Below are 25,016 nucleotides of genomic sequence, written 5' to 3' on the forward strand. Positions count from 1 at the left end.
AGGGACACATGTTTATGTATAAAAGAGATGAAAAGGTGGATTTTGCATAGTGGGTGACTTTTAATGATTAAAAGTGAAGATGTTTCAGTGATAGGTTTTCTAAATGGCACTTCATTACCAGCCATGATGTGACGCTGATATTGTTTTCGCCTTGTGAGTCTGTGTGTTTGTCATCATGGTGACATTTGCTCCTACAGTAAATGCACCCAATGTAGAGGGAACTCACACTGAGGTTTGCAGAACTTAGTCAGGTGTTTCTACTGCTTTGTCACTGCAAGTTGCAACTGTCACAGCACATTAGTTAGATCTGCCTTTGAGATCAAAATACAGGCTGAGATGAAGATGGTCGTGGATGGACGTTTAGAGCTGAAAGAATATTGGGAGGAAGTAAGGAAGGGGCCATGTGTTGTCACAGGAGATGGGTTTCATCAAGTTGTATTTCATTTTGTTGATGTTTTCCCATCCTAACCAAAGGATGTCATTTTGATGGTCTTTATGTGTTTGTTCTTATTCGAGCATAGCATAGATTAGATATTGTCGTGGGTAGACGTCAGAAAATGAATTCCTCCCCCCCTCCCCCTATTTAATTCCCCCTTTCACTTAGTTTTACTTTTTGATGCCTTTCCACCTCTGTTCCTCATCTGAGGATATCATTGTGTTTCAACAAGATGTGTTCATTGGCCTTGTAAGTAAGTGTTTCTTCTGATTGTTTTCTTAAGTCTGTATTATGCTTTGTGGGCTGTTTGTCTTATAATAAACAAAGGTCTCTAACTTAAACCTAACTGCTTTTTTCATTAGGGTTTATACTTTGTGTTTTTATATATTTGTATATCATGCACTAGGGTTGCCAGAAACTGACCATGATCAAAATCGATTATTCGGCAGCCCTGCCAAATAATTAATTATTCAACAGACCCCCCCGCCCCTTCGGGAGAGAATTAAAAAAAACTCAGACAAAAGGAATTCCGTTGTTTGTTTCATTTAACTTCCTTTGGACTTGTAAGTTCGAAGTAGTTCCACGAGGAGGAACTCTTTTTACCTGCCGCTTTGTTCATCTTTAGTCGCACGTGTGAGGGAGAGGGGGGGGTGGGGTCGGGGTCGGGGTCGGGGTCGGTGTGTAGCGTGCTGCAGCATAAAAAAAAATTGATTTTTTTTTAAATAATATTCGATTATGGAGACTGTAACGAATATTCGAATAATCGAATAATCACTGGCATCCCTATCATGCAGTAGTCAACGATTTTGCCAATAGATTTAATTCCTTTAAGCATATTTCTTAGAGGTAGTATAATTCACATTTATAATTCTGGAACATCTAGAGGCTATCAATTACGACATGTCTGCTCTTTTATATAACTCAATAGATGACATTAGGGTATTGTGCATTGTGCACAATTGAGGCCTTTGTCCGATTATAGCTGTGTGGGCGCTGAAGGCAACCTGCTTAAAGATTTCCATTGAAGCTCCAAACATAAAGCATGACAGACAGGCCTTAATAATCAGTGCAGCGGCAAACTCACCGATCAATGCTGATGGCACAGAGATTGAAGATGCTGGCTGTACACATCATCACATCCAGAGTGACAAAGATGTCGCAGTGAATCTTGCTAAAGCGCCACTCTCCCACTACCTGTAAGAAAAAACATCAACAAATAGCAGTTTACAAAAACAGGCAACAGAACAAAGCCACTGCACCGTAAGAGGCAGCACCTGTGATGATGCGTTATACTTCTCCAACAAAAAGCAATCCTGACAGTTAAGCCTTCTCGTGTTTTTTTCCTTATCATTTCCTCACCGGTAACATCAGAAATAGAGGGAATAAAGGGCAAAACTGAATCATAGGAAGAAAGAATAAATGAGGTTAAAATTAAAAAGCATGATCAGAATGCACCGAGTTGTGAGTGGCATCTGATGGGAGAACAGATTAAACAGACATAAGCCATCTCATCTGATCTGATAAACTGCAGGAGAAAAACAGCTAGCATATATATATATTTTGCAGATATAGTACAGACTCCAAATGTTCTGCTATGTTTATTTTATCAAAAGAATCTTGACATCCTGGATATTGACTGATTATCTGATTTGACTGTGCAGTGACTTACTAACATCTTTTCAATGACACCAGGTGGCTTTTATTTTGACTTGTTCGTGTTCGTATCTTAGTTTCATTCGGATCCAGGATCAAACCCCAATATAAACCAACATAATGAGTGATGCTTTGAAAGGTCTAAGCCCACTTTGCACTACATCACACCTGTTTCCTCCTAAAAGGGTAAGAGAGATGAATGTGTCGGGGAAACGACCCCGACCTCATGTGGCAGATTCATCTTTGTCACTAGGCCATGTGTTCATGAAATTAAACGCCACGTTACATTTCCCATGTCGTCGCTGGTGTCTACAACACAAGTGCTGATAGCAGAAATATCTGACAGCCTAATGAGCGCCCTTCTCCCTGTCGCAACCTCTCCTCTCGTCTCTTTTTGCATTCTTCCTGACCTTTTGCTCCTGACATTTGTCTTCTTAGTATCTCTACACTACCTTCTATTTCTAGCTGCCCCTGCCATCACTCAATTTCTTGTTCTTGATCTTTATAGGACGATCTGCCGGTTCCTCCTCTCATCAGCTCCATGAAAACAATCATACTTGTTAGCCTCATCAGTGCTGCAACCCATAACAATTTAAATGCCTCATAAGAGATGAAAACCATTTCAGCCCCTCAAAGTTGAAACACCACTCGTTTTCTATCAGCATGGAAAAGCATTCAGTGGATATTAACTTGCTTGTCTCAGGCAATAAAATCACAACAAATATATGCTAAAATAGGATAATTATTATGAAATGTTTACTCTGGGTTTACAACTCCAACGTCATTTATAATTTGATACTGTGTATATGTGCATCGCAATTCATAATTTACAATGTAACTGTGGTATGATTTAATCTTTCAAAGGTGAGGTTTGAGGAAATTGAAAATCCAGTGATGGGGGCTGGGGAACTCAGTGAGTGGTAGGAAAGTGCAGAGATGTCAGAGGAAATTTGGGTGAAATGAAACTAACTTATTCTGCTGTTTCATCTAAAACTCAGCTGTCTTTATGCCATTCATAATAAAAAACAACAAATGCCAAACTCTGTAACTACAGGACCTTTTGTATTTAAAATGCTAGTAAACAACTCAAACTGCAGTAAAAAAAAAAAGCACATTTCTTACATCATTTGCATATAGCACATTTTAAAAGATACATACAACTAATTATTTATCTGTGTATTACAATGTTGAATGGACATCCTTACTGGCAAGAATAAATAATAATATCATGTTTGTTACGTGCTCCCCTCCTGTTTGTCTCTCCCCCTGCTGCACAGACACACCTGGTCCGCCCCTGGCTCCGCCTCCCCCAGGTGTCCTAATTACGTTCATCTGGGGAAGCTGGAGGAGAAGCGGCTCTTCCCCCGATCTTAACGCCGGAAGACGTTATCCGTGGACTACCTCCTTCTACTGCTGTAGGATCTGTAGATGCTTAGCGCTGTGTGTCTTTATGTACTCAGGAGGAACAGGTAGTCTAGGTTTTCGCGGCTTTGTTTTTTCCCGCAGGGATTTGTTAGGTCTCTGGGTAGCGGAGGGAAGCTCTGGGTCCTACGGCCCGTGGTGCGGCTGGCTCAGGCCCACTTCGTCTTTTTGTTTTTCCCTGTCCTCCAGCGGCATTGTTCATTTGCCGGTTGGCCATGTGAGTACGGTTGGGTCTGAAATAAATGAACGCGGTTAAATGTTGCGTGTTTGCTGTGTGTTATTTTATGTTGCGGGTCTCCCCACGAGCCGATACCACTAAGTCAGGGGTCTGCAACCTTTTTGACCAAAAGAGCCATTTTGCTCCTTTTTCCAAAACATTTTTTTTGTCTGGAGCCGCAAAACATATTTCATAGCTTGATAGCTAATAAAGTTGTATTTATTGTTATATCAGACAAAAACTACAGTTTTTTTGCATTTATTAGGCTATTTATTACATTATATAAAACTGTTAACCTCTAATAAGAAACAAAGAACTCCTATAAGGAGAATAAAAAATAATACACAGGCCTACTTTAAAATAAATTAAACACAGCACTTGGGGAGTCCTCTGCACATTTGAAGGAAAAAAAAAATTATTAAAATGGGCCCACTTTGAAATAAATAAAACATATAGCTGCACCCTAAAAATAGTTAAAGGTAGGGTAGGTAAGAATGGAGAAACCAGCTCGAGTGCGCTCGAATTTGAAAATACACAACCGGAAAAAATATGCCTCTTCCTTCAGACTTCCTCACAGAGCCCCTCCTCCAACACACACGAGCGCGCACATGACCAATGAGGGCACGAGATAAATGTGTGCACAGATGGAAGGGTGACAGGCTGACAGGCAGGTAGGCCATCCAGTTATTTTAGCCGGGCCGGCTCAGATGATTGGTCGTGCTTTTTATAGCGCTGCAGTGCAGCACCTTTGACAACTTCTCTCTAGATATCAAACATACCGGTAAACCAGCATCGTTTGCTGTGAAAGCATATAACTCTGTCCACACAGAATTAAATCCTGTGTTCCTCCGGTACTTTTCTTTGATTTATCCATAGTTCGCTCATCGGGTCAGGTTATTCACCCGCAGGAAAAGGCGCTCGCGCGGGACCGTAGCAGGATGTGACGCATATTTTAGTTGACCTAATTAAAACCGTTTTGTTTTTTATTTATGTGTCACAGTATCACCTCAAAATAGAAGATATGAAACATTTTCAACCATGCAACAAAATATAAATAGTCCTAAAAATACTTTTATTTTATTTCCTTCTTATTTTTTGTCTAAGCTCAAGGGAGCCAGAGCAGAGGGCTTAAAGGGCCGCATGCGGCCCGTGGGCCGCGGGTTGTCGACCCCTGCACTAAGTAGAGGGCGGGTCGTAACAATGTTATTCACATCCACATCTCAGATTACCATTTGGGTATACACTACTCATGTTTTAATACATTGATTGTAAATTGCACTTACACTGGATTTTACTAGTAATTATTTGTAATAATTAAATTTTTTGGCCTGGCTTATGTTCCTTCAATATGTTCTCTCTTCTCCCACTTGGCAGAAAGCAAAAGCTGCAATAATTAATGCCAAGTCAGCTTTTGATAATAAAGGGCGAGTTAAATGCCCTTTTCCACACTGTGTGACTAAGCTCTAACTAAAGTTCATTATGATACATTATTAACAAGATGAAATTAAGTCATTGCCAAAGTCAATGAGGCTAAGATTAAGGAAGTGCACATGGATATAGAAGAGAACCGTTTTTCTGTATGCAGTTAGAATTGGAGTGTGTTATTTGTAGTAGGGAGACAAACCATAGACCTGCCACACGTTTTTATCCCACGCTGAACACTAAATTGTTTCTTTGTTATTATTTGAAGATGCACATCAGTCTGATGGAAGAAGAATATACAGTATGAACTCTGTCAGAGGCTACATTTTTTTATATTTAAGCACATGCTGTTTTGAGCTCTGCACAATTTGTACACATAAACAGTGAATTGTCATTATGAGCAGCTCAGCCTATCAAAAGGGGTTGACTAATGTCAATTTAGGCCGCTCTCTAAAGTCTGAGAAAATAAACCTGAATCTAAAATGTTGTACAATGGAGTTTGAATTACGTGATCTTTTACAAAGGGTCAAAGTAAATGATCATTTTGATTTCCATTGTGGTAAATATAGGATTATTGAGCTGGATTACATTTCAACATATTGCAGTCTCTGTTACTTTGATTTTTTTCTGACTCTCGTGATGCCTCTAGCCTTATGAACTAAATCCCTGAACCGCTTCTTTAATCCAACATTTTTGATGCTTGCTCCTGCTCTGGTTATGAAGAAATAAATAAAAAAAACATTGGGTTTCCACAAAACACAAACAGATCACAAATCAGCAATATAAAGTTACAGGATGTAGACATTTTAAATTAGTGTCTGAAAACATGCTGTGTCAGAGGAATTCCAAGGCTCACTCAAATTGAAAGTCCACCCAATGCCATTAAAACACTTATGCTTTCATGGACACGTTTTCTTTTGCTATAATATTAATATTTAATTAAAAAGGTTTTATGGTAGAATTTTGGAGCTTTGATACGATGCTGCACTGAGACATTGCAATTCCACTCGATCGTTAACGAAATACTTTAATGTAGGCACCCTACTAGTGAACCCATCTGCCCACATCAAAAGAGAGAGTGTAAATGTTAGTGATAAAAAACAAACACAGCAGGATTCTTACTTTATGGATTAACGAGCTTTAGGCTAATAATTGGTCCTCATGATCACAAACATAAAAGCAATGAAAAGGTGACTTATTACACTTAAAAAAGTAATAATATCTCTGAAAGATTACTGTTAAAGAGTGACACATTTCCACTTTCCACTGTGCTGTAACAAACATACATGGAGTGACCATGACATTTTATGGATTAATACAGTGTTATTTGATCAGAGTGATAATCACCCTGACTCACTGAGAGGCATAGGAGGATTAGAGTCCCTTTAGTCTTAGATTGCCTTTCTCTACATCATACACAGCGTGACCTAAAGCCTGACGGTCAGAAATAACCCCAGGGCCGAGAAGATAGACAGAAGAAATGAGCAATGACCAAGAGATAGAGAGTCTTTTCTGAAAGATAGCCCACATCCTGCTTGCTATTGATTTAGTGGATTGGAGATGAATTTATGCTGGACCCGAGACTCTGTTCTGTTTGAGGTTGCTCTGGTTAGCAGCATTGATGTGTCTTAACTACTTTGAAAACTGCATTATATCACACAGCAGCGAATGCAAACTGATATATCCCAGAATTAGGAAGAATTATTCATAAATGTCTGACCTATAGCTGAATAGACCGGTCCGACATTTTGATGTTGTCACATATTGTTGCAACAATAAACGCCTTTAACCACTGCAGGACTGATATTTACAATGCTGATGTGAACATAAGAGCTGCCCCCCTTGTTTCACCTTGGGCCTTCGACCTGCTGATAACTGCAGGCGACTTGCTTGGCTCAAGCCCTTTTCAGGAGTTTTTTACTTGCACTAGATTTCATATAAATCCATGCTGTATGCATAATTTTGTTATTTTCCAACCACAATATTCCAAACTGAAATCTGTCTTAATGATGATAATTTTCTTTGGAAAAGTAAAGTGTTTCTTGGTATCAAAGGAGCCTCTCTGTTGTTTTGTTGACAGTATTCACATCTGTTATATAGGCGATAGTATAGAAACAAGAACTGCTTATTATACAACAAGTCTGCACCCCACTGCTTTGTCTTTGGTATAGTATGTACACAGTATACTTGTGTAAATATTGTGTGGGTGTGTGTATCTGGTATCCTACCTCCAAGTAGACGACCCATGGCATAACCAGCGTGGCCACCAGAAGGTCGGCGACCGCCAGGCTCACGATCAGGTAGTTGGTGGTGGTCTGAAGGGCCTTCTCTCTGGACACAGCAATGCATACCAGCACGTTGCCGAAGACGATGACGAAGATGAGCAGAGTAAGCAGCATGGCATAGTAGTTGTAAGGGTGCTTGTGCTCTTGATCTGTTTCGTTGAAGCTCCATGTTCCATTATCATTGAAACTGTCATTGTAGGCATACTGGGTTAAGACATCCATTAGCTGTGAGTGACGAAGGCCAAGAACGGGCCCTGCAAAACATGCAGAAACACAGAGAGAAAACAGCATTTAAATGTAGCTGCAATCATGTGAATGTTCGCAGTAACAGTTTATGAAGAAAGCACAAACTTGTTGGGACAATCTGTATTCCTGCAGTATTTTGGTCTTAATCTCTAAAACCCCAATGGACCAAGTTCATTTTAGAATATTTGGGATAATCCAAATGTGTACAACACGAAGTAGAAGGTATTTACCATATTTCCATAAAACTACAGCCCTGAAAAAGCCCTGACTTCAAGAAAAGCATTAAGTGAACTGGCAGAATTTTAAATGCATCCTGTAGTTTCTGTGGCCTTTAGAGAAAAACGTATCGTGATTTCCAATGGGTATATTTCCCCAGTGCATAACGTAGCACCAATGCTGAATATTAATGTGCTGGTAAATGTGCTTTTCCTTTTTGTAAGGAAAGAGGTGCTGCAAAAGGAATGATACTCAAAAAGAGATTTCAGAACATTTTAGAAAAGGTACACTATAGAGTTTTCTTGTATGCAAATACAGTTTGCTACAGTTATTTGCACTTTTTGGTTATATTTCATAACTTTTGAGATACAGTACAACAATATGGGGAAATGTTCCATAGCTCTACAAAAAGTGATAGTGTTAGGACAGTCTATGGTTAGGACATGTAGTTGAATATAAGGAACAGGTTTGCATCCAAAAACAGCAATTAGTGCTCCCAAAGTGTTCGGTCTTTAAAACAAACAAACACATATAAACCACAAAAAGGGGAAAGATGTGGAGTTGTCTCCCCTTGACAGACATATCACCCGAATATCTGAAACCCTCATTAGCATAATTGGTCCGGAAAAACACAACACAAGAGCTTCTGTGTTATCAAAGGAATCATAGTCAGCGCACCCGTGATATACATCCACTTGAAATGACTAGAAAAGCATGACTTTGAAACAACAGTTAATTTTCTTCAATTCTAATCTTATGACTTGCATTTTCAGACAGGAATACCATTATAAGAACTTCTGCTTAGCCAATATGTTACAAAACAGCCATATTGCATCAATATGCACCATTACTGTATAAAAACTCAAAGGAACTTGTGACAGTCAGTAAAACAATGCGTCATTGCGGCAAGAGATTCTGATTAACATATTTAGTGAGCTTCTGCAGCCATCAATCTGCATTTAGCTTACAACATCAAATACAATGTGTGGAATGTGATTACAGCCTGGATATTCCTGCATCCTGGATATTTGAAGTCTGTTTATTTAATCATTTGTCAGTGTCATCAAAATGAAATGTATTTAAGTTGTGTGTCAACCTCACAAAGTATATAGTTCATTAATATGATCCTGCTCTGTTTTTGCTACGATACTGTGAAGCTAAAATGAAAGCAACTTAATAAAGCTGTCATCTCTGTGTACGTCAGAAATACACAAACACATTCTATTTTGGAAACTATTGGCAGTGCTGTTCCCTCATAACGGTATAGATTCATGTTTATGTAATCCTCCACTTTCCCAAATACATTTTTGTTCTCCATTGGTGCTCCAAACTGCAGCAATGTCTCCACTTTTGGTAAAATAAGTTTTCACACAGAAGGTGGCCTGTAAAGCCATAAAGTCCTGGTACGATTTTGACAACACTTTCAGTTCTCCCATTTATCTAATTATCTTCAATTAAGGCCCTTAATTGTTGACTTTCAAAACATAAATAAATGACACTAAAATACACACTGCTTTTGGCTGCTATCATACAGTAGTTCCTCCTCTTCATACGGGCAGCGTATGTGGCGGATAGAAAAACAAATAAATCCTTTGTTCAACTTCTTAGTCTTCATCCCACCGAGTGAGGCAAGTCAAGAGGTTTTATTCCAAAGACAGAATCTTTTAGTTCAACCTTTTTTAGCTGTTAGTGTGTTATTATTTATTAGCTCAACCACAAAACAGAACAACAAAGTAGAGTCAAAAAGAAGAGGACATTTTTTGAATAAAGTTGCGACTTTGGGAGATATCATTGATTTTCTACATATCTTCTTTACCATTAAGATAAGGAAACATAACAGAATTTTTTTTGTTTTATGTAAATGGGTTTTTTTTAAGCCACGTTTTGGTTTAAGTCTTTGAGGCAGTGGATTTCTCCATAGTGACCTCAATGAAGAACATATATATCCCTCAGGTTTTTTTTTATATTGTAGATGTTTAGAAACACTCTGCCATTCGGCTTTGTTTCACATCCTTTATCTTAATATGGAACTCTTTAACTGAATGTCGTAGCGACATTTATTATCATTTTTAACATGAATCGCTTCGCAGTGACTGTGAAATGTATAAGGTTTCATTTTTTCAAAACGCTTTTGTGCCCTTTCCATCATTACATAAGCATGATGTGTCTTTGTCCAGAGGTATATGAATATCTTGAATTTTTCAGGTCACGTTTTACTGGTGAAGGACGGACACTTAGCTATCTGTGATTTTTTAATAGGGTCAGGTACGTGCAACTTACAATACATCTGAATGTCACTGCACTGATTCAATTATCTTTGACTTTCAAAAAGGTTTGCACATTATATCTAACACTGAATGTGAATTTTCATTTTAGAGAATCAATACAAAAAAAAGTGACTAATAGAGGGAAATACACAAATAAATACATACAATACATTACAACACTAAATAGATCTACTATTGAGCCCAGAACACGGCTGAATTCATTACAAACGTTACAAAAGGAGGCCAGGAGAGCCCCAGTGCAGAGAGAAGGATTCAGAGAGTAAAAGTGAAAGAAGAAATAGAGGGTGCGGGTGAGCAGAGAGATCTCCTGTTGGGACTCGTAAGCATTGCTCTGGGGCAGCAGTCTCTGTGTTTACCCTGCAGATGGCCTGTGCTGTCTAATCTCATTTATTTGCCCGCTCTACTTCCTCACTTACAGTACATGAGACTGTTCTCATTGCTGTCCTGACAGCGCGTGCTAGCTTTTATAAAGCAACCTCTGCTTTCTCCCTGCTGCCTTCAATATCTTCCATTATTTAAATGACTCCTCTGTGACCTGCACATGATTATCATAATAACAATGTCCTCTTCAGGTGAGGTCAGATAGAGGTCAGGGTGCATCCCCCTAAACAGATTCAGTGTCTTTCACTAGGAATCCCCAACAGAGCCCATACTTGCTGAATGCTAAAACTTGAACCGTTGTCCATTATTTAAATGAAGTGTCGCTGTTGTAATAGGCAACTGGACATTCAAAGAGTCCAACACCAACAAAGATCAAACCCAGGGTCATACCATTCATTAGGAGCAGCTAATGTTGAGGGCACCTGTCCAAGCCACATGATACACTTTTCTTGTGACCTTGGCGCCCCATGAATGCCTTTTTTTTTTTCTTGGTGTCATCCACATTTAGATATTTGAAGCAAGCAGACAACCCACTACCTTGCGGGCTGCACTGCAATACTGACAGTGATTATGCAAATATACATAAATGATTTGGTCCAACCCAAATGATTGCCAAGCCAGCCTGTGTTTATACCACAGTGCTGTTGATTATATTCCCTGATAAAAACAAATGTATCACGTTGTGAGGAATGTTAGCACACATTTTGTTCCAAATGATCCACAATGATAACCAACTGGGTGTGTAATTATATTCGGTCTCTTTCTTCAGAACAATTATATAGAAATAATCAGATCTCTCAAGGAAAAAGTAAGGATACTAGGCTGCAAAATCATTGAATAACAAAGAATGTCAAAGTTAGTGTCGTCATTTTTTGTCTGGTTTTGGTAAATAATTCTTGAATTGTCTTTTACAATATTATAAAATGGGAAATATGTGTGGTTTAGTATCCCTCTACTTACAAATGTATTTCAACTTCAATGTCTGTCAATATCTAGTTTAAGGTGGGATCTTTTTAAAAAGGCAATGCCTGTCAGATGTCAGGAATGCAGGGTTATCTGTTGTTTTAAAATGACATCAAATGTAATTGCAATAATTATTCTTTTGGGTATTTGTTCCATCATAATAAGGCCACTTAAGTGTCACACAAACAGAAATAAATCAAACAAGAAAGACTAGTTACAGTGAGATACAATAAAGACTAGATTACACAATCAGAAGACAGGATTATGTTTTGTTTGGATAAAAGTTGAGAACATCCCCAAACTGTAACAGAGCCAGAATGCTAACAACAAACATAGTGACAGTGCAGCGTCATACTTCGTGAATGAAAAGTAAACTGTAATATTAGACAAATATGAAGAAGTTAAACTTTAAACATCCATGAGTTAAACCGATAAACTAGGATAAAAGCCACATAGTTGCACATGCATGGTGAATACAGAACAGCTTGTAAAACCGAGTGTTTGAATGCGTACATGAACAGTTTATGATATCACTGCCCCGTCTAAGACACGAGTGGATCTGGCTTTAATTGCATTTGAGTGTTTCTTCAACTTAACGTATTGCTTAAATAATACTTTGGCATTCAGTATGTGACAATGTAAGTGTTGCACGTCCAGATATGGCTCAAGAAGCTGACTCAGATAAGGAAATATATGATATTATGATGTGATTGATGATGTAATATGAATGATAATGGGACACATCGATGTCTGCAGTCAGTGTCTCGGACTATACGTAATGTTACTTTGATCCGGTTACTTATGTTGTGGCAGATATTTAAGTAAGCTTTCTTAACGCTAATGTTATATTAGTCAGGTTGCTCTGAAGATGGGAGGTGAGATTCTATTAATTTTCATGTTCACACATTTTTTGCCGGACCTCTTTCCTGCAACGGCAGTTTAATTAAACTCTATTTCCAATATGACTTAAACTCTGCACGCTGAGCTCTGATTGGTCAGCAGGCGGTGCTTTCACTGAGTTGATCTCTTATCAACCAAACCTGCTCCGGAGCAGGGGGGGGGGGGGGGGGGGCTGCGCTTAGAACTGCACTGAGAACTGCGCACAAGCCGAGCTCATAAGCCGAGGCCCCCTGCGCAATGTGAGGCCCCATGCAGCCGGCATGATCGGCCTGTAGGGAGGGACGGCCCTGGGTGTTCAGCATGGAGATCTACCCCGGTAAGAAGTGAACCAGCGTCGTAGGACCGGAAACCCAGAGTTAACCCTGAAGTTACCTCGCTAACCAAAAATCTGGCTTCATACTACAGGGCACAGGAGATGCTTAATCTATTAGATGAAAAAGATTTGGATCAAAAACATCTGAAGAAACACAGACAGCCAGGAGAGAAAGAGAGGTCCCAGGACAAGAGACGGTCCAGTTCAGAGAGGTTTAGAAACATAACAAATTGGAGAAACTATGGAGCGCGACAGAGAGCACACAGATTGGATGCTTGTGTGCTTGTGGAACAACAAACAAACTAGGTTTAGAGGTAAACAGCCACCAATCTGCCAAAATGTGATGTTAGCAAGAGAGGAAGTAATCGGAAATAACCGAGATACTTTTTTAATTTAAAGCCTTAACACAGTCTGATCGTGTTTTGCCATAAACACTTTTTCAGCCAATCCAGCATTAAAAACATATTATTACAGCTACAGTTACCATGGTGATTTACCAGGGTTCAAAGAGCGCCCCCTTCGTAACATCGGAAACTCTGGCTTTAGGATTAACATAATTGGATTAACCACTATTCACACTTCTTAGTAGTCCTACTTTAATATTTTACATTAGATAATAATAATAATAATAATAATAATAATAATAATAATAATAATAATAATAAAATACAATTCTAAGGTTAACCTAGGTGAAATGTAAATTATACACCAATTATAAAGCAACAATAACAGTGAACAATTTAGTGATTTTTATAAAATAGTCAGGTGCAATTAATAGAAAGTTTATTCTCAGAGTACAAATTGCCTTTTACTTTGAGAAGGTTTACGTGTTGTTGATCAATAGCAGTTTATCTAATTATTTTTCTAGGTGTTGCAATTTCCTGCTGTGAAAAGACACCTTTCCCTCCCGGCTTTAGAACAAGCATGCATTTCTGAAACAAAGAAGATGGGGCTAAAGACAAGTGAACTGTGTCACAAGACATTCTTTTTGGAGTCTCTTGATGTGTATTGTTCTTTGAAGCTCCCAGTAACAAGCCGTAATTTCCTCTCTTTTTTTAAGGCCAGACACCTCCATCCTGTCATCTAAGAAGCTGCATGTGTCGTCTATAATAGCAAAACAGTTAATAGACCGCTGGTAGGAAAGCTCTCAAACACCAATCCAGAATTCAAATGGGAGCTTTAATTTCAAAGTGGAGTGCAAAATCACAGATAGAAGCAAAGTGGGTGTTCTTCCTCTTCATGTCCTAATGAAATAAAAAAATGTGATAGCAATATATGGACTATTATAACTGAAATTATTTGAAAACTGTTGCACCAGTTGCATCAGTTATTTGATGTTGATACAATTGTGAGTGTGTTATTATTTTTGCTCCAGCGGTTGGAGCTTTTTTCCGTGTGTGCGTGTGTGTTTGTGTGTAGGAGATCATTTCTGCCAGTGCACTGAAGAACTATAAAGCCATCAAATGTAAAAACACCATCTGACGTAAATACAATACAGTTAGCTTGTTTAACTTTGTTTTCCAACATATATGTGCATATGGAAGAAAACACAGAGAAGCATATGAAAATATGTCCCTACTAAACATTATAAAACAAATATCTGTATCTGTGCATACAGTATGGTGTGTAATGCACCTATTCTCAAATCCAATTGGAATTAAAATGGCACCTTATTTTCCATAATGTATTAGTTTTTAGTCAAAATGACTGATGGAAAGGTTGCAAAGATGTGGCCGAATAGCATAAAAAGCAAGACTGCAGCCCAGAGTCTAATAAAGTATGGGAAATAGTAATACACAACAAACCCTGCTGTAATAAAATGCCTTGAGAATATTTAGAATTATGAAGTTGAAGGGTTTGTGGACTCATAACAAATGGCAATCTGGGCTACAAGCATTTTCAAACATTGCAGATAAACTCTCTGAAACAGCTACAGGGAAACCCACAATACTCGTGTCAAACTGAGTTATGCCTGATTGATTGGAAATTACACTGTGGATGATAAAAACGGATGAAAGGTGCATTAAATAGAACATTTCCTTAATGCTTCGGTGGCTGTGACACGAGCACTGGGATATTCATCAGCCAGTTATGGCGCGTTTCCACTGCAGCGCGGAGCCCCGTTTAAGAGAGCTGTGACGTAAACATAAACATATGTTTCGATATAGTTTTGCTGTGGGAACAGGAGTTGCAGTTTTATGATGAAATTACACTTGGGTTGAATCGACTTCATTTATTTTACATTTGAATAATGACAGTTTACCAGTATATCAATGTGATGACATGCTGTAAGAAGGCCTAGTGTGGTAAATACACATTCAATTTAACGCAATTCATTATAGGGTTAACGCAAGTTTTATTGATAAATTTGATTATTGTTTTTATTCATTGTGTCACAGCCATACCGGGACCCTAGCCCACCAATATGTTACCTGCTCATGAGTGTTGTTACGCCTGTATTTACCCTGCAATGAAATTTGCTCTACAGCCACAGAGAAGGTGAAGGGTGAAGTTTTCTTAATTCTTGTATACTCTTGAGGATAACATTTTGGTCATCAGTGAATGAGATATAACCTCTGACCTTAATCACCGACATCAAAATGTTGATCCTCTAAGTCAGTGGTTCCCAACCTGGGGGGGTCGCCCCCCTTGGGGGGGCACCAAAGATCCCAGGGGGGGGGGGGGCGCCAGGCCTCAGATGATTTGAGGCCAAATATATATATATTTTTTTTTTACATTTACATATAATTGTAAAGCAATACATGATTGTCACTAAAAGCCTTGTCTCTACATTACAATAAAATATAATAAATAATTGATTAATGAATTAGAATAAAATTCAAGTTAGTAGCTATTAAAGGCATAAAAAGACAGAAATGTATAATTCTTTCTTTAATAGAAATGTTTCTTCTGCCGTAAAGTGTCCAAACCAGGCTTTTCTGGATAAGCGCATTTTTGAAACATAGTCATCGTCCATGCCCGTTTCAGTTGGATTATTTGTCACAGTTGTTCCGATCAGATCGGTCTCCTCCATTTTGTAGATTATTTACGACTTTTGAATCCACATAAACACATCGGCAAAATCCGGCTTACTTTGAGCATGTGTTTTTACACAGTTTAATCCCTTTGTGAATTGTTTGCACTTGCGCCGTCCTTTCATTTCTTCATACAGAGGGCATCCAAATAAATTAATCCTGAGTCCAATAACCATCAAAGTCACTCCAATAGTGCTCCTTAATTACGCTTTCATCTCCTTTAACAAAATACTTCACATTCATCCAGTTTGTGACAGTAGTTGTAGCATGTTTGAGACTTTTAAACTTTAATTATCGCTGTTGCGCCAACCCCCCCCCCCCCCACCTGTGTGTGTGCGTGTGTGTGTGGGGGGGGGGGGGCAACTTCCAACAGGAGTCATTTGGGGAGGCTCTTGGGAAAAAAGGTTGGGAACCACTGCTCTAAGTCACCATAAGCTTGCAGCCACGCAAAGAAACCTTAAAGCTAAATATTAACACTTCTAAGTACCATTAGACAGAGCTGGAATGAGAAGGCAAATACTAACACATTTAGCATACCCCAAGGGTGCTTCCTAAACAAAGCTTCACCAGACAACTAAATCAACAAAGTGAAAGCATGCCACAACAACAAAGATTACTCAAACAGAACCAAACAGCATGAGCTTCAGAACTACTACCACAACTTAGTCACAAGAAAGGCTGGTCAAAACCAGAAAGGCAATTCAAACAGGTCATTATACTATATGTCCAGCAGGCTATACGTTCAGAAAACAAAGCATGAGGCACAATTTAAAATGGAATTGAGACAAAACGACCTGCATGGCTGATAAGGAAATTATGTGCAAATGGGCGGGGAAATGGACGAGGAAGCTCAGGTGAGGGGGATGAGGTGATTGCAGGGCAGAGGGGAGAGACTACTCCTTGGATGAATGGAAGAATGTCTGAGGGAATCTGGTCAAGAATAACGCTGATTGGGTCATTGTGATGATTGTAAACCACATACTGTATGTCCAGTTGCAGAATGGAAGCTTGACAGTCATCGAAACAGTTATTATTAATTACACCACCAGAATTATTTGTGGTAAAAGATAAAAAAGCTACTAATCAATGAGAGACTGTATGCAATCACTGTGCACAGCTGGTCCTTAAAATGATTGAGCACAAGGCATAAAGGAATTCCAACCGTCCAATGATTTAAGAATTGGGAGTTAATTCAATCATTGTGCAAGCTGGGAGCTCTATAACTGAGAATGCTTTCTCTTACAACACAGATCAAATACACACAGAGATATAACAAGTAAAGTGTGAGCAATTTTAGCCACAAAGGAGTATTCCCCCCATTATTCTACAGTGTTAATGTGAAGGTTTAATTGCAAACAGCTGGATTACGAGCAGCAGCTACAGTGTATCCATCATCATTAAACAGATTGTATAGTGCTTGAGCCTACCAAGTAACCTCTTAATTGTGAACAGTTGACCTGTCTTGGATACAATCCTTAAATAACCTCACTTTCTACCCACAATCCCTCAGTCTCACATCCAACCGCATCCTCTTATTCCCATGTGACCCCATCACTGATCTATGAAAGCAGGAGGCATGGCGAGGACCCCGGCTTCAACAGCCCGAAAAAACAGATAAAAAGAGCTAGTGAGGGTGTTTGCTTTGTTCTTGTTACACAGATGCAATGTAGGATATGTCTTTTTTCTCTCTTTCATCAGATAAAGTGTACAATTACATTCCAAGACCAAATAGCAAATGTTATTTACAAAAAGATTGACAAAAGCAGAGACAGCTTTGAATAAATAAAGAGATTAAATGTTTTCATTAGTAAACAACATAGATATTAATATTTCTATTTTTATATTATAACTGTTATTTTATATTTAACAGTGTGAATATATGAGTGATGTTGGTTCTAGTGTGTTTCATAGTTTACCTTATACCATTTAATTGTTGGAGATTGCAGCCAACACATTATGGTGGAATTATTTTTTTTAATAATGGGGCAATTATGAAATAATAAGAAGGTACAATTATGATATCATTGGGGAGCAAATGGTCATGACAGTTTCTTATAAAAATCCAACCATAATTACTTTTTAATTCCCCCATGTTGTCTACATTATTGTACCCTAAAATAATAGTACTTCTAACATTATTTATGGTTAGCAACATTAGGCTGTTTTGTACAGAGCAACTGTTTTGAAATTATAATTGAATCTCCTATAAAATGTTGAAGGTCTCTGAACTGGCATCAGTCTGTGAAAAACGAATAAAACTGTTCCTCATTGCTGTTGAGTGCTAATCTCCTCCAATCACCAGCGATTCAGTCATCAGTTTATTAAACCATGTAGTAAAACGCACTGTTCACACACACACACACACACACACACACACACACACACACACACACACACACACACACACACACACACACACACACACACACACACACACACACACACACACACACACACACACACACACACACACACACACACACACACACACACACACACACACACACACACACACACACACTGTCATAATACACATACTAACAACAACAGAACTGAAACACACCATTTACAATAGTGCCTTGAATACCACAATACACATTTCACTGTTACTATACTGTTGTTTGAAACGCTCCGTTAACAATGTTTTCTGGGTTTGGAATGTGAGACATTTTCATTTAACAACTCTTTTAAGGGCAATTAAAGATACATTATTCCAACTGGAACCAAATAATCTATTAATAAATGTTATTTGTGTGGATAATATGGCGTCGCTAATGTTCTCTTTTAATTTCTAAATTCTTGCCAGTTATGTATACCTGAATTCTTATAGATTTGTTTGTGTGACACGGTTAAACGAACATCCAGTTCTAATGGTACAGATAGGACATTTAGATTTTGCTAACCCTGTCCACATGCATCATTTAATCATTTACAAATCCCAGTACCTGCATATGCAAAGGGAAAGTAAAACCGTCAAGCTGATACCTCTTGGTCAATACTGTCAAAGTGTTTGATTCCACCCTGCGATACCCCTCAGCCTAATTCGTTTTCTATCTACCACATCCCCTCTTAGAAGGGGGTCAGAATCATCGATGCTGAATAAGTCAATGGCTATCTTGTGAATTCCCTTTCTTGTAAAATAGCTTTTGTTACTGTTTGAGTGAAGAGGCAACTCCTAACAATTTCCAAGCCTCTTTCTACAAGCTTGCTGTGTAGGTGGAAGCTGCTATGTCTTTAAGTGTGCTGAAAATAAACCTGCTCATTCAGAGTAGCAATTACAGTGTCATTATCCTGGAGTTCTAATTATCCCTCCTTTCTCGCTGCACTTACCATTACGAAATATTTTCTGGTAAAATCCTTCTTACCTAAAGGTTCAATCAGTTTTGTTTGGCACCCTTTTCAGATGGGGCAATACAAAATAGATAAGATGGTGAATGATTCAAAAGATATACTGAAGACGTATTTTTCCTTTCTATATGAAACATAAAAAAGCACACTTGCAGGCTCACTGTTGTGCCCTTAGTGGTACACCGATATGTTCATCAAACAGCTATAGTAGTAGAAGAGTGACAGTGTTTGTAAAGATGATAAATCAATTCTATTTTTCAGGCAGTGTGCATCTGCTTAAAGAAGAGGGGGGAAAACAAGAAGAGACAGCATTTTCTTCTGTCAGGATGCTGAGCTACGGCACTTGACATATAAAAAAGTACAAAGGGACCGGTCGGTAATTTATTTGACTGGCGTATGCAATAACCTGTATCACTGAAAATGGCATTCAGAGCAGAAATTTTAACTCTGACAAGGGACTTTTTACTTTGGAGATCCTGTCAGAAAGAGGTGAAAACAAATCTAATATGAGGAACCAAACAGGAAGTCACAAGTCACATTGAGAGAAAGGAAGGAAGATATAAAGGGCTAAATAAAAGGCACTGAGACCAAATCCCTCTGGGCACAAATTCCACCTATACATCAATGTTATTGATACAGTACGACATAAAGGTTACTGTAGTGGCAATTCCAGCCATTACCTTCTCAAATCAAGCCATAAGGGTACAAATGGTAGAGCATCCGCCCACTGGAAAGAGAGGAGAGGGAGGTTGGTAACAAGCCTCCATTGTCCTCATTAGGTCGTAGCGAAGCTCTAACCTAACAACCGGCCTTGTCTCTTGTGAGACACATGCACACACGTACGTGCATGTACACACACATACGAAAAGAACACACACCTAGCTGCTTTTCCATTACAGGCCAACAAACATGTAGGAACGGATGCAGGTGTACACAGACATCCATACACAGCTTCCCTCGACAGAGGCTTGTAAGCCCCGAGTAAATCAAGTGCTTCTGTGAGCCTCACTGTACCTGTCTGCAACAACGGTGCTGTTTATAGTAAAAAATAAAAGGTGAGGTTAATACAATTGGGTTTTTCATGTCCGATGCTTGTCTGAGCTTATTGCATAGTCATCTCAGGCAGTCCATAATCCTGCATATCCCCACACTATCCTGGAAGGTGCTGTTGGCTGTGGAGTGAACACAGATGCACGGAAGCAGGCAGATTCTTTGCACTTGTGATAGGCAGATTCTTTGCACTTCTGATTAGCAGATCAATGTGAAACCGTGCCAACATGTGTCTTTTTGTATTTCTCCCTCCTCCCTCTGTGTTTGGCACAGAGATACAGTCGGTTTTTTCTCATCATCAGTTTGAGGCTACATAACAGCATTGTTATCACCCACTGTGAAATAGGATATTATCCGTTGCCAGGTGAAAATGTTGCATAATTTTGACCTTTAATAAAAACGTTGTCAGCTTAAAAATGTGAAGCAGAGCCATTTACTTTAATTAATGGCCATGCAAGGGAACATTAATCAGAAGAGGAACAGTATGACCCAAACATATTGATAGAGGGGTTATTACTGGTTGCCTGTAATAACAACACACCTAAATTGCACTGATCATTTACTTCATGCAAACAAATCTTCTCCTTTTGTGAAAATAGAAAAGTTCTCCTCAGTTTCTGCATCGGTATCACTATTTGAACATGCAGATGAAGGGGCCTGTTATAGCATGCTACAAGCGAATGAGACTGGTGAAAAGTATTATTGACACATAGCTATTACTAAACTTTAAAATCTGATTTTGAGCTGCTTCCACCAATTCTGCAACCATAAAGAAACGGACCACAGTAGGATAGGATGCAACAAGTAAGCCTGGAAAAAGGTCACAAGGCCTGATGGATTGGTAGTGACAAAATGAACCACAATGGTATCTTTTGGTTGTCACTTTTACCAGGTAATTGAAAGGAATTCGTTTTTTCTCATTTGCTTTCAAGCTGCTCTGTGATCGCTGAGAGGTGGTCAAGACGGGAAATCTATCTACAATTGGAAGAAAATAAATATTACATTGTGGATTTAAGAGGAGATGATGGAATATAAAAGAATGTATTCAATCACTGCTCCCAGTAAAAAAGCGGTAAGAAGTGGTGGGTGTAGGGTCTATTACTCTAAGTGGAAGCTTTCACTAAAATGCTCAAATGATTGGTATTGAAAATTGTAATCTACCTAACTATGAAGCAAGAAATGTGTGTGTGTGTGTGTGTGTGTGTGTGTGTGTGTGTGTGTGTGTGTGTGTGTGTGTGTGTGTGTGTGTGTGTGTGTGTGTGTGTGTGTGTGTGTGTGTGTGTGTGTGTGTGTGTGTGTGTGTGTGTTTGTGTCGGTATCTCCTCCTTTCAATGGACTTCACACATGGCAGGTAATGCTTGGAACCGAAAGACGAGCAGTGTTCAAGCTGTTCAAATTTGAATGTTCAAAACACACTTTTAGGAGTCAAGCAACCGGCCGTCCAGAACAGGCACGCAATCGGAACAGGCAAAAAAAAATCTGGATGTATTGTGGACAATGCGCCAACAAGCTATCAGACTCAATTATTTTAATATAAAACCCTTCAGCACATTTATATCTATATATTGATTTTGTTACATTAAAGGTGGGGTAGGTCATTTTGAAGAAACCAGCTCGAGTGCGCTAGAATTTGAAAATACACAGCTGGAAAATATCTGCCACTTCCTTACAGAGCCCCTCCTCCAACACACACGAACGCGCACATGACCGATGAGGGCACAAGATAAGTTTGTGCACAGATGGAAGGCTGACAGGCAGGTAGGCCATCCAGTTATTTTAGCCAGGCCGGCTAAAATGATTGGTCATGCTTGTTACAGTACTACGGCTTCCACAGATGACATTTGTTATGGATTTTTTGTCAAAGCACTTAAGATATTCATTGCTATCGGGATGTTAAGAGCATTCCATGGAATATAACAAAAAGTGTATCTCGAGCAGGTTTCTCAAACTTACCTACCCCACCTTTAAGAAGTACAAAGTTTATAGAGCAATGTTTGAGTCAAACCTGCTGTTGTCTGACACCTTTAAGAACTATTCTGCTCACTTACACTCATGTATACAACGTGTAAATAAAAAGGTTTGATTGGTTTGTCACAACATTCAATTGGTGGCCCTAACATTTAAATGAGAGAGTCCCTTATACTGCCAGTGCGCCTCCTTCTGAGAAAGATAAGATGCTGTACTTCAATTATATGTATCCTATACACTGTGAGCACAGTATTATAAAAACAGTCAACATATTACATCGGAAATGACTTATCACCTATTAAGTACACACTCATCTTTTGAAAAACCTTACTGTCAGTTTTTTCAAATACGGGGTGCCTGGAGGCTTTGCTATTTTCAGAGATTAGCAGTTCCTCGGAAAGTCTTGTGTTGGACAATAATTTATCAAAGCTACGACCAAAAGGTCATACAGACAGGAGAATCTATGCTTGCTTTGTTCACCCAACAAAACACTCTAAGACTCTTGAGGAAAATGTCAAGGAAGCTGCCACTGAGGGGCTGTTTAGTAAAACCCAGCTTTCACTGACACTTGACACAAGAGCTTGAACAATATAGTTCAAAGTGATGCAATATTCGTGTCACGGCAAGCTTGTATCTTACACATCACCCCACTCCATCTCACTTTCATCTTTTTAATGTTTGTCCTTTTAAAGACTGATTTTCAGAGTGTTTGAGTGAGCTGTGTAAATATGTTTTCTTTGTACACCACGATGGTCGTAGTGTTTCAGGCACCATCTGGTGGAGTTCAAATGATCTGGTCTTAGTGCCACTAAATTAAAGTCCACAGGGAGAAACTCTTAAATGGACCACACATTCAAGTTTCAGCGTATTCAGACCAAAAACACTCTATATTTAAATAATTGGAAAGATATTTCCTTTCTCTAGGGACAAGCTGTTCCTTCTTTCTACTTTTGCTAATAATCCTCATTGCTTCCCCTCTCCTCTAATAAACACCCTGTCAATTGCTGCACATAGTTATTTCAAATATTTTACCTTTGATGTTATATCAAGCTCGACAGGAGCCATAACTTATTAAGAAATGTCCAATCCAATTATATTCATTGTGGTATGTATGCAATGCACATGTGTCTTTAATGCACCAATTGTGACTGATCGAGAGGGATGCTCTGACAATTCTGCCTTACTGTAGCTAAAGCACTTTCACACCTAGCTCAACAGGGGATCAGTGAGATAGAGAGCCATGGAAAGGTTCACTGTTCTTACTGATCACTCACATTTAACTAACTGTTGCTCTTGCCTCAAAAGAAGACAAATGGGCTATTTTTCTAATTAAAAATGTGTGATGGAGCGGTTCTCTACAGCAGAGCGTTATGTGTGTAAAACTTATTTTTGTCTGCTTTTTACAGAAATGTAATTATAAATGTGATGATGCATTTGTTAAGGTGTTAGTTATTGTCAAGTGTAACTGCACCATAAATCCAAAAAATACAGTGCTGTGTGAGTGCACCTCTCCATGAGGATGATAAATAATTACTGTTAAGAAAGAACTTTTTATGAAACACACACAAAGAGAGCACACTTATGGCAACATAATACAAACCCCTCACTTAGGTTATAATCGTAACTCAAACACAATGCATGTTTATATACACAATCTGTAGTAATGTGTTTATATCATTTACGCATCATTAATGCACACACAGACCAACCTGCCACCATAACTTTGAGAATATAACTGTAACATTGAGCATTATCAGATCCTGAGTGATTTCTTATTGGCTTTAGAACCTAATTGACTCCTCCATCCTTTCAGTGATGGTGCCAGTCCCTAGAGTGTGGACGTGTTTGACATGCTGGGGAATGGGTTTCAGGAGAGAAGAGAATGTAGGCCAGTCAGATACATTCACATAGATCCAATACAATTAAATTATTAACTGGTCAAAACACAATGGGGCTGCTGAGCCACATACAAATACCGGAGGAGATGCACTGGTGTTTTGGTGCTACGTGTGCATTATGCCAGATTATTGTGAAACCGCTGCTAGTCGGAGGAGTCTACTGTGTGGTTACACTGGTTGTTATTTTGAGGTCATTTTTGTCACGGTTTGTGAAGGAAGCAGGACCCAAATGCAGATAAACTGAAAAAAACTCCTTTATTTCAAGGCTATGATATAAACAATGACAAAATAGAACACTCACCGCAGAACTAGTCATGGCACAAGACGAACCGACAAAGACAGAAAACCCAGAACTTAAATACACACAAGGCTAATCACACAACAAGACACACGTGAGGAGGGAGGAGAAAACACAGGGGCCACAGGTGAACATAATCAGACAATTAGACACACCAGGGAAACTAATGACAAGAGGAAAACACAGGGAAAAGGACCAGACAATAACCCAAAGGAAAACATGACAGGAAAAACACTCAAAACTATAAACGTGACATAACATGAGAATCGTGACATAACCCCCCCCTCAAGGGACGGATTCCAGACATCCCAAAAAAACAAAGTCCAGCAGGGTGGATGGAGGGGGTCTGGAGGACGGGTCTCGGGCGGACGGCCCGGGGGGAAGGCAGAGTTCAAAAAGGGGAACTCGGGCGGACGGCCGGGGGCAAGGCAGAGTTCGAGGAGGGGGTCTCGGGCGGACGGCCTGGGGGCAAGGCAGAGTTCGAGGAGGGGTGAAGACCACAGCGGGCGAACTCAGGGGACGGGCCCGAGGGAAAAGACCAGACAGCTCCGGAGGCCGGGCAGGAGCCGGTGTCGGCAAGATCCCCCACGGAAGAGGATACAGGGCCGGCAGGACCCCCGGCAGGAGACCAATCGGCGGAACCTCCAACGGCACGGGACATAGGGTTGGCAGGACCT

The 25,016-nt window shown here is 39.3% G+C and overlaps 1 protein-coding gene across 2 annotated transcripts in view; it reads right to left on the minus strand.

Annotated features, from left to right (window-relative positions):
• drd2a (dopamine receptor D2a) overlaps positions 1 to 25,016 on the minus strand; it is a 50,692-nt gene that overhangs the window by 20,510 nt on the left and 5,166 nt on the right. The window contains exons 2-3 of one of the 2 annotated variants that reach the window (XM_079677817.1): positions 7,379 to 7,660; positions 1,521 to 1,630 (exon numbers count right to left, since the gene is read on the minus strand). In XM_079677817.1, coding sequence (XP_079533943.1) covers positions 1,521 to 1,630; positions 7,379 to 7,657 — 389 coding nt within the window. In that variant the 5' untranslated portion in view covers positions 7,658 to 7,660. Of the gene's footprint in view, positions 1 to 1,520; positions 1,631 to 7,378; positions 7,690 to 25,016 lie in introns of both variants that reach the window. The other variant, XM_079677816.1, reaches the window with a different exon arrangement.

Source organism: Notothenia rossii (genome assembly GCF_949606895.1).
Source record: "Notothenia rossii genome assembly, chromosome: 4".
Lineage (NCBI taxonomy): Eukaryota > Metazoa > Chordata > Actinopteri > Perciformes > Nototheniidae > Notothenia > Notothenia rossii.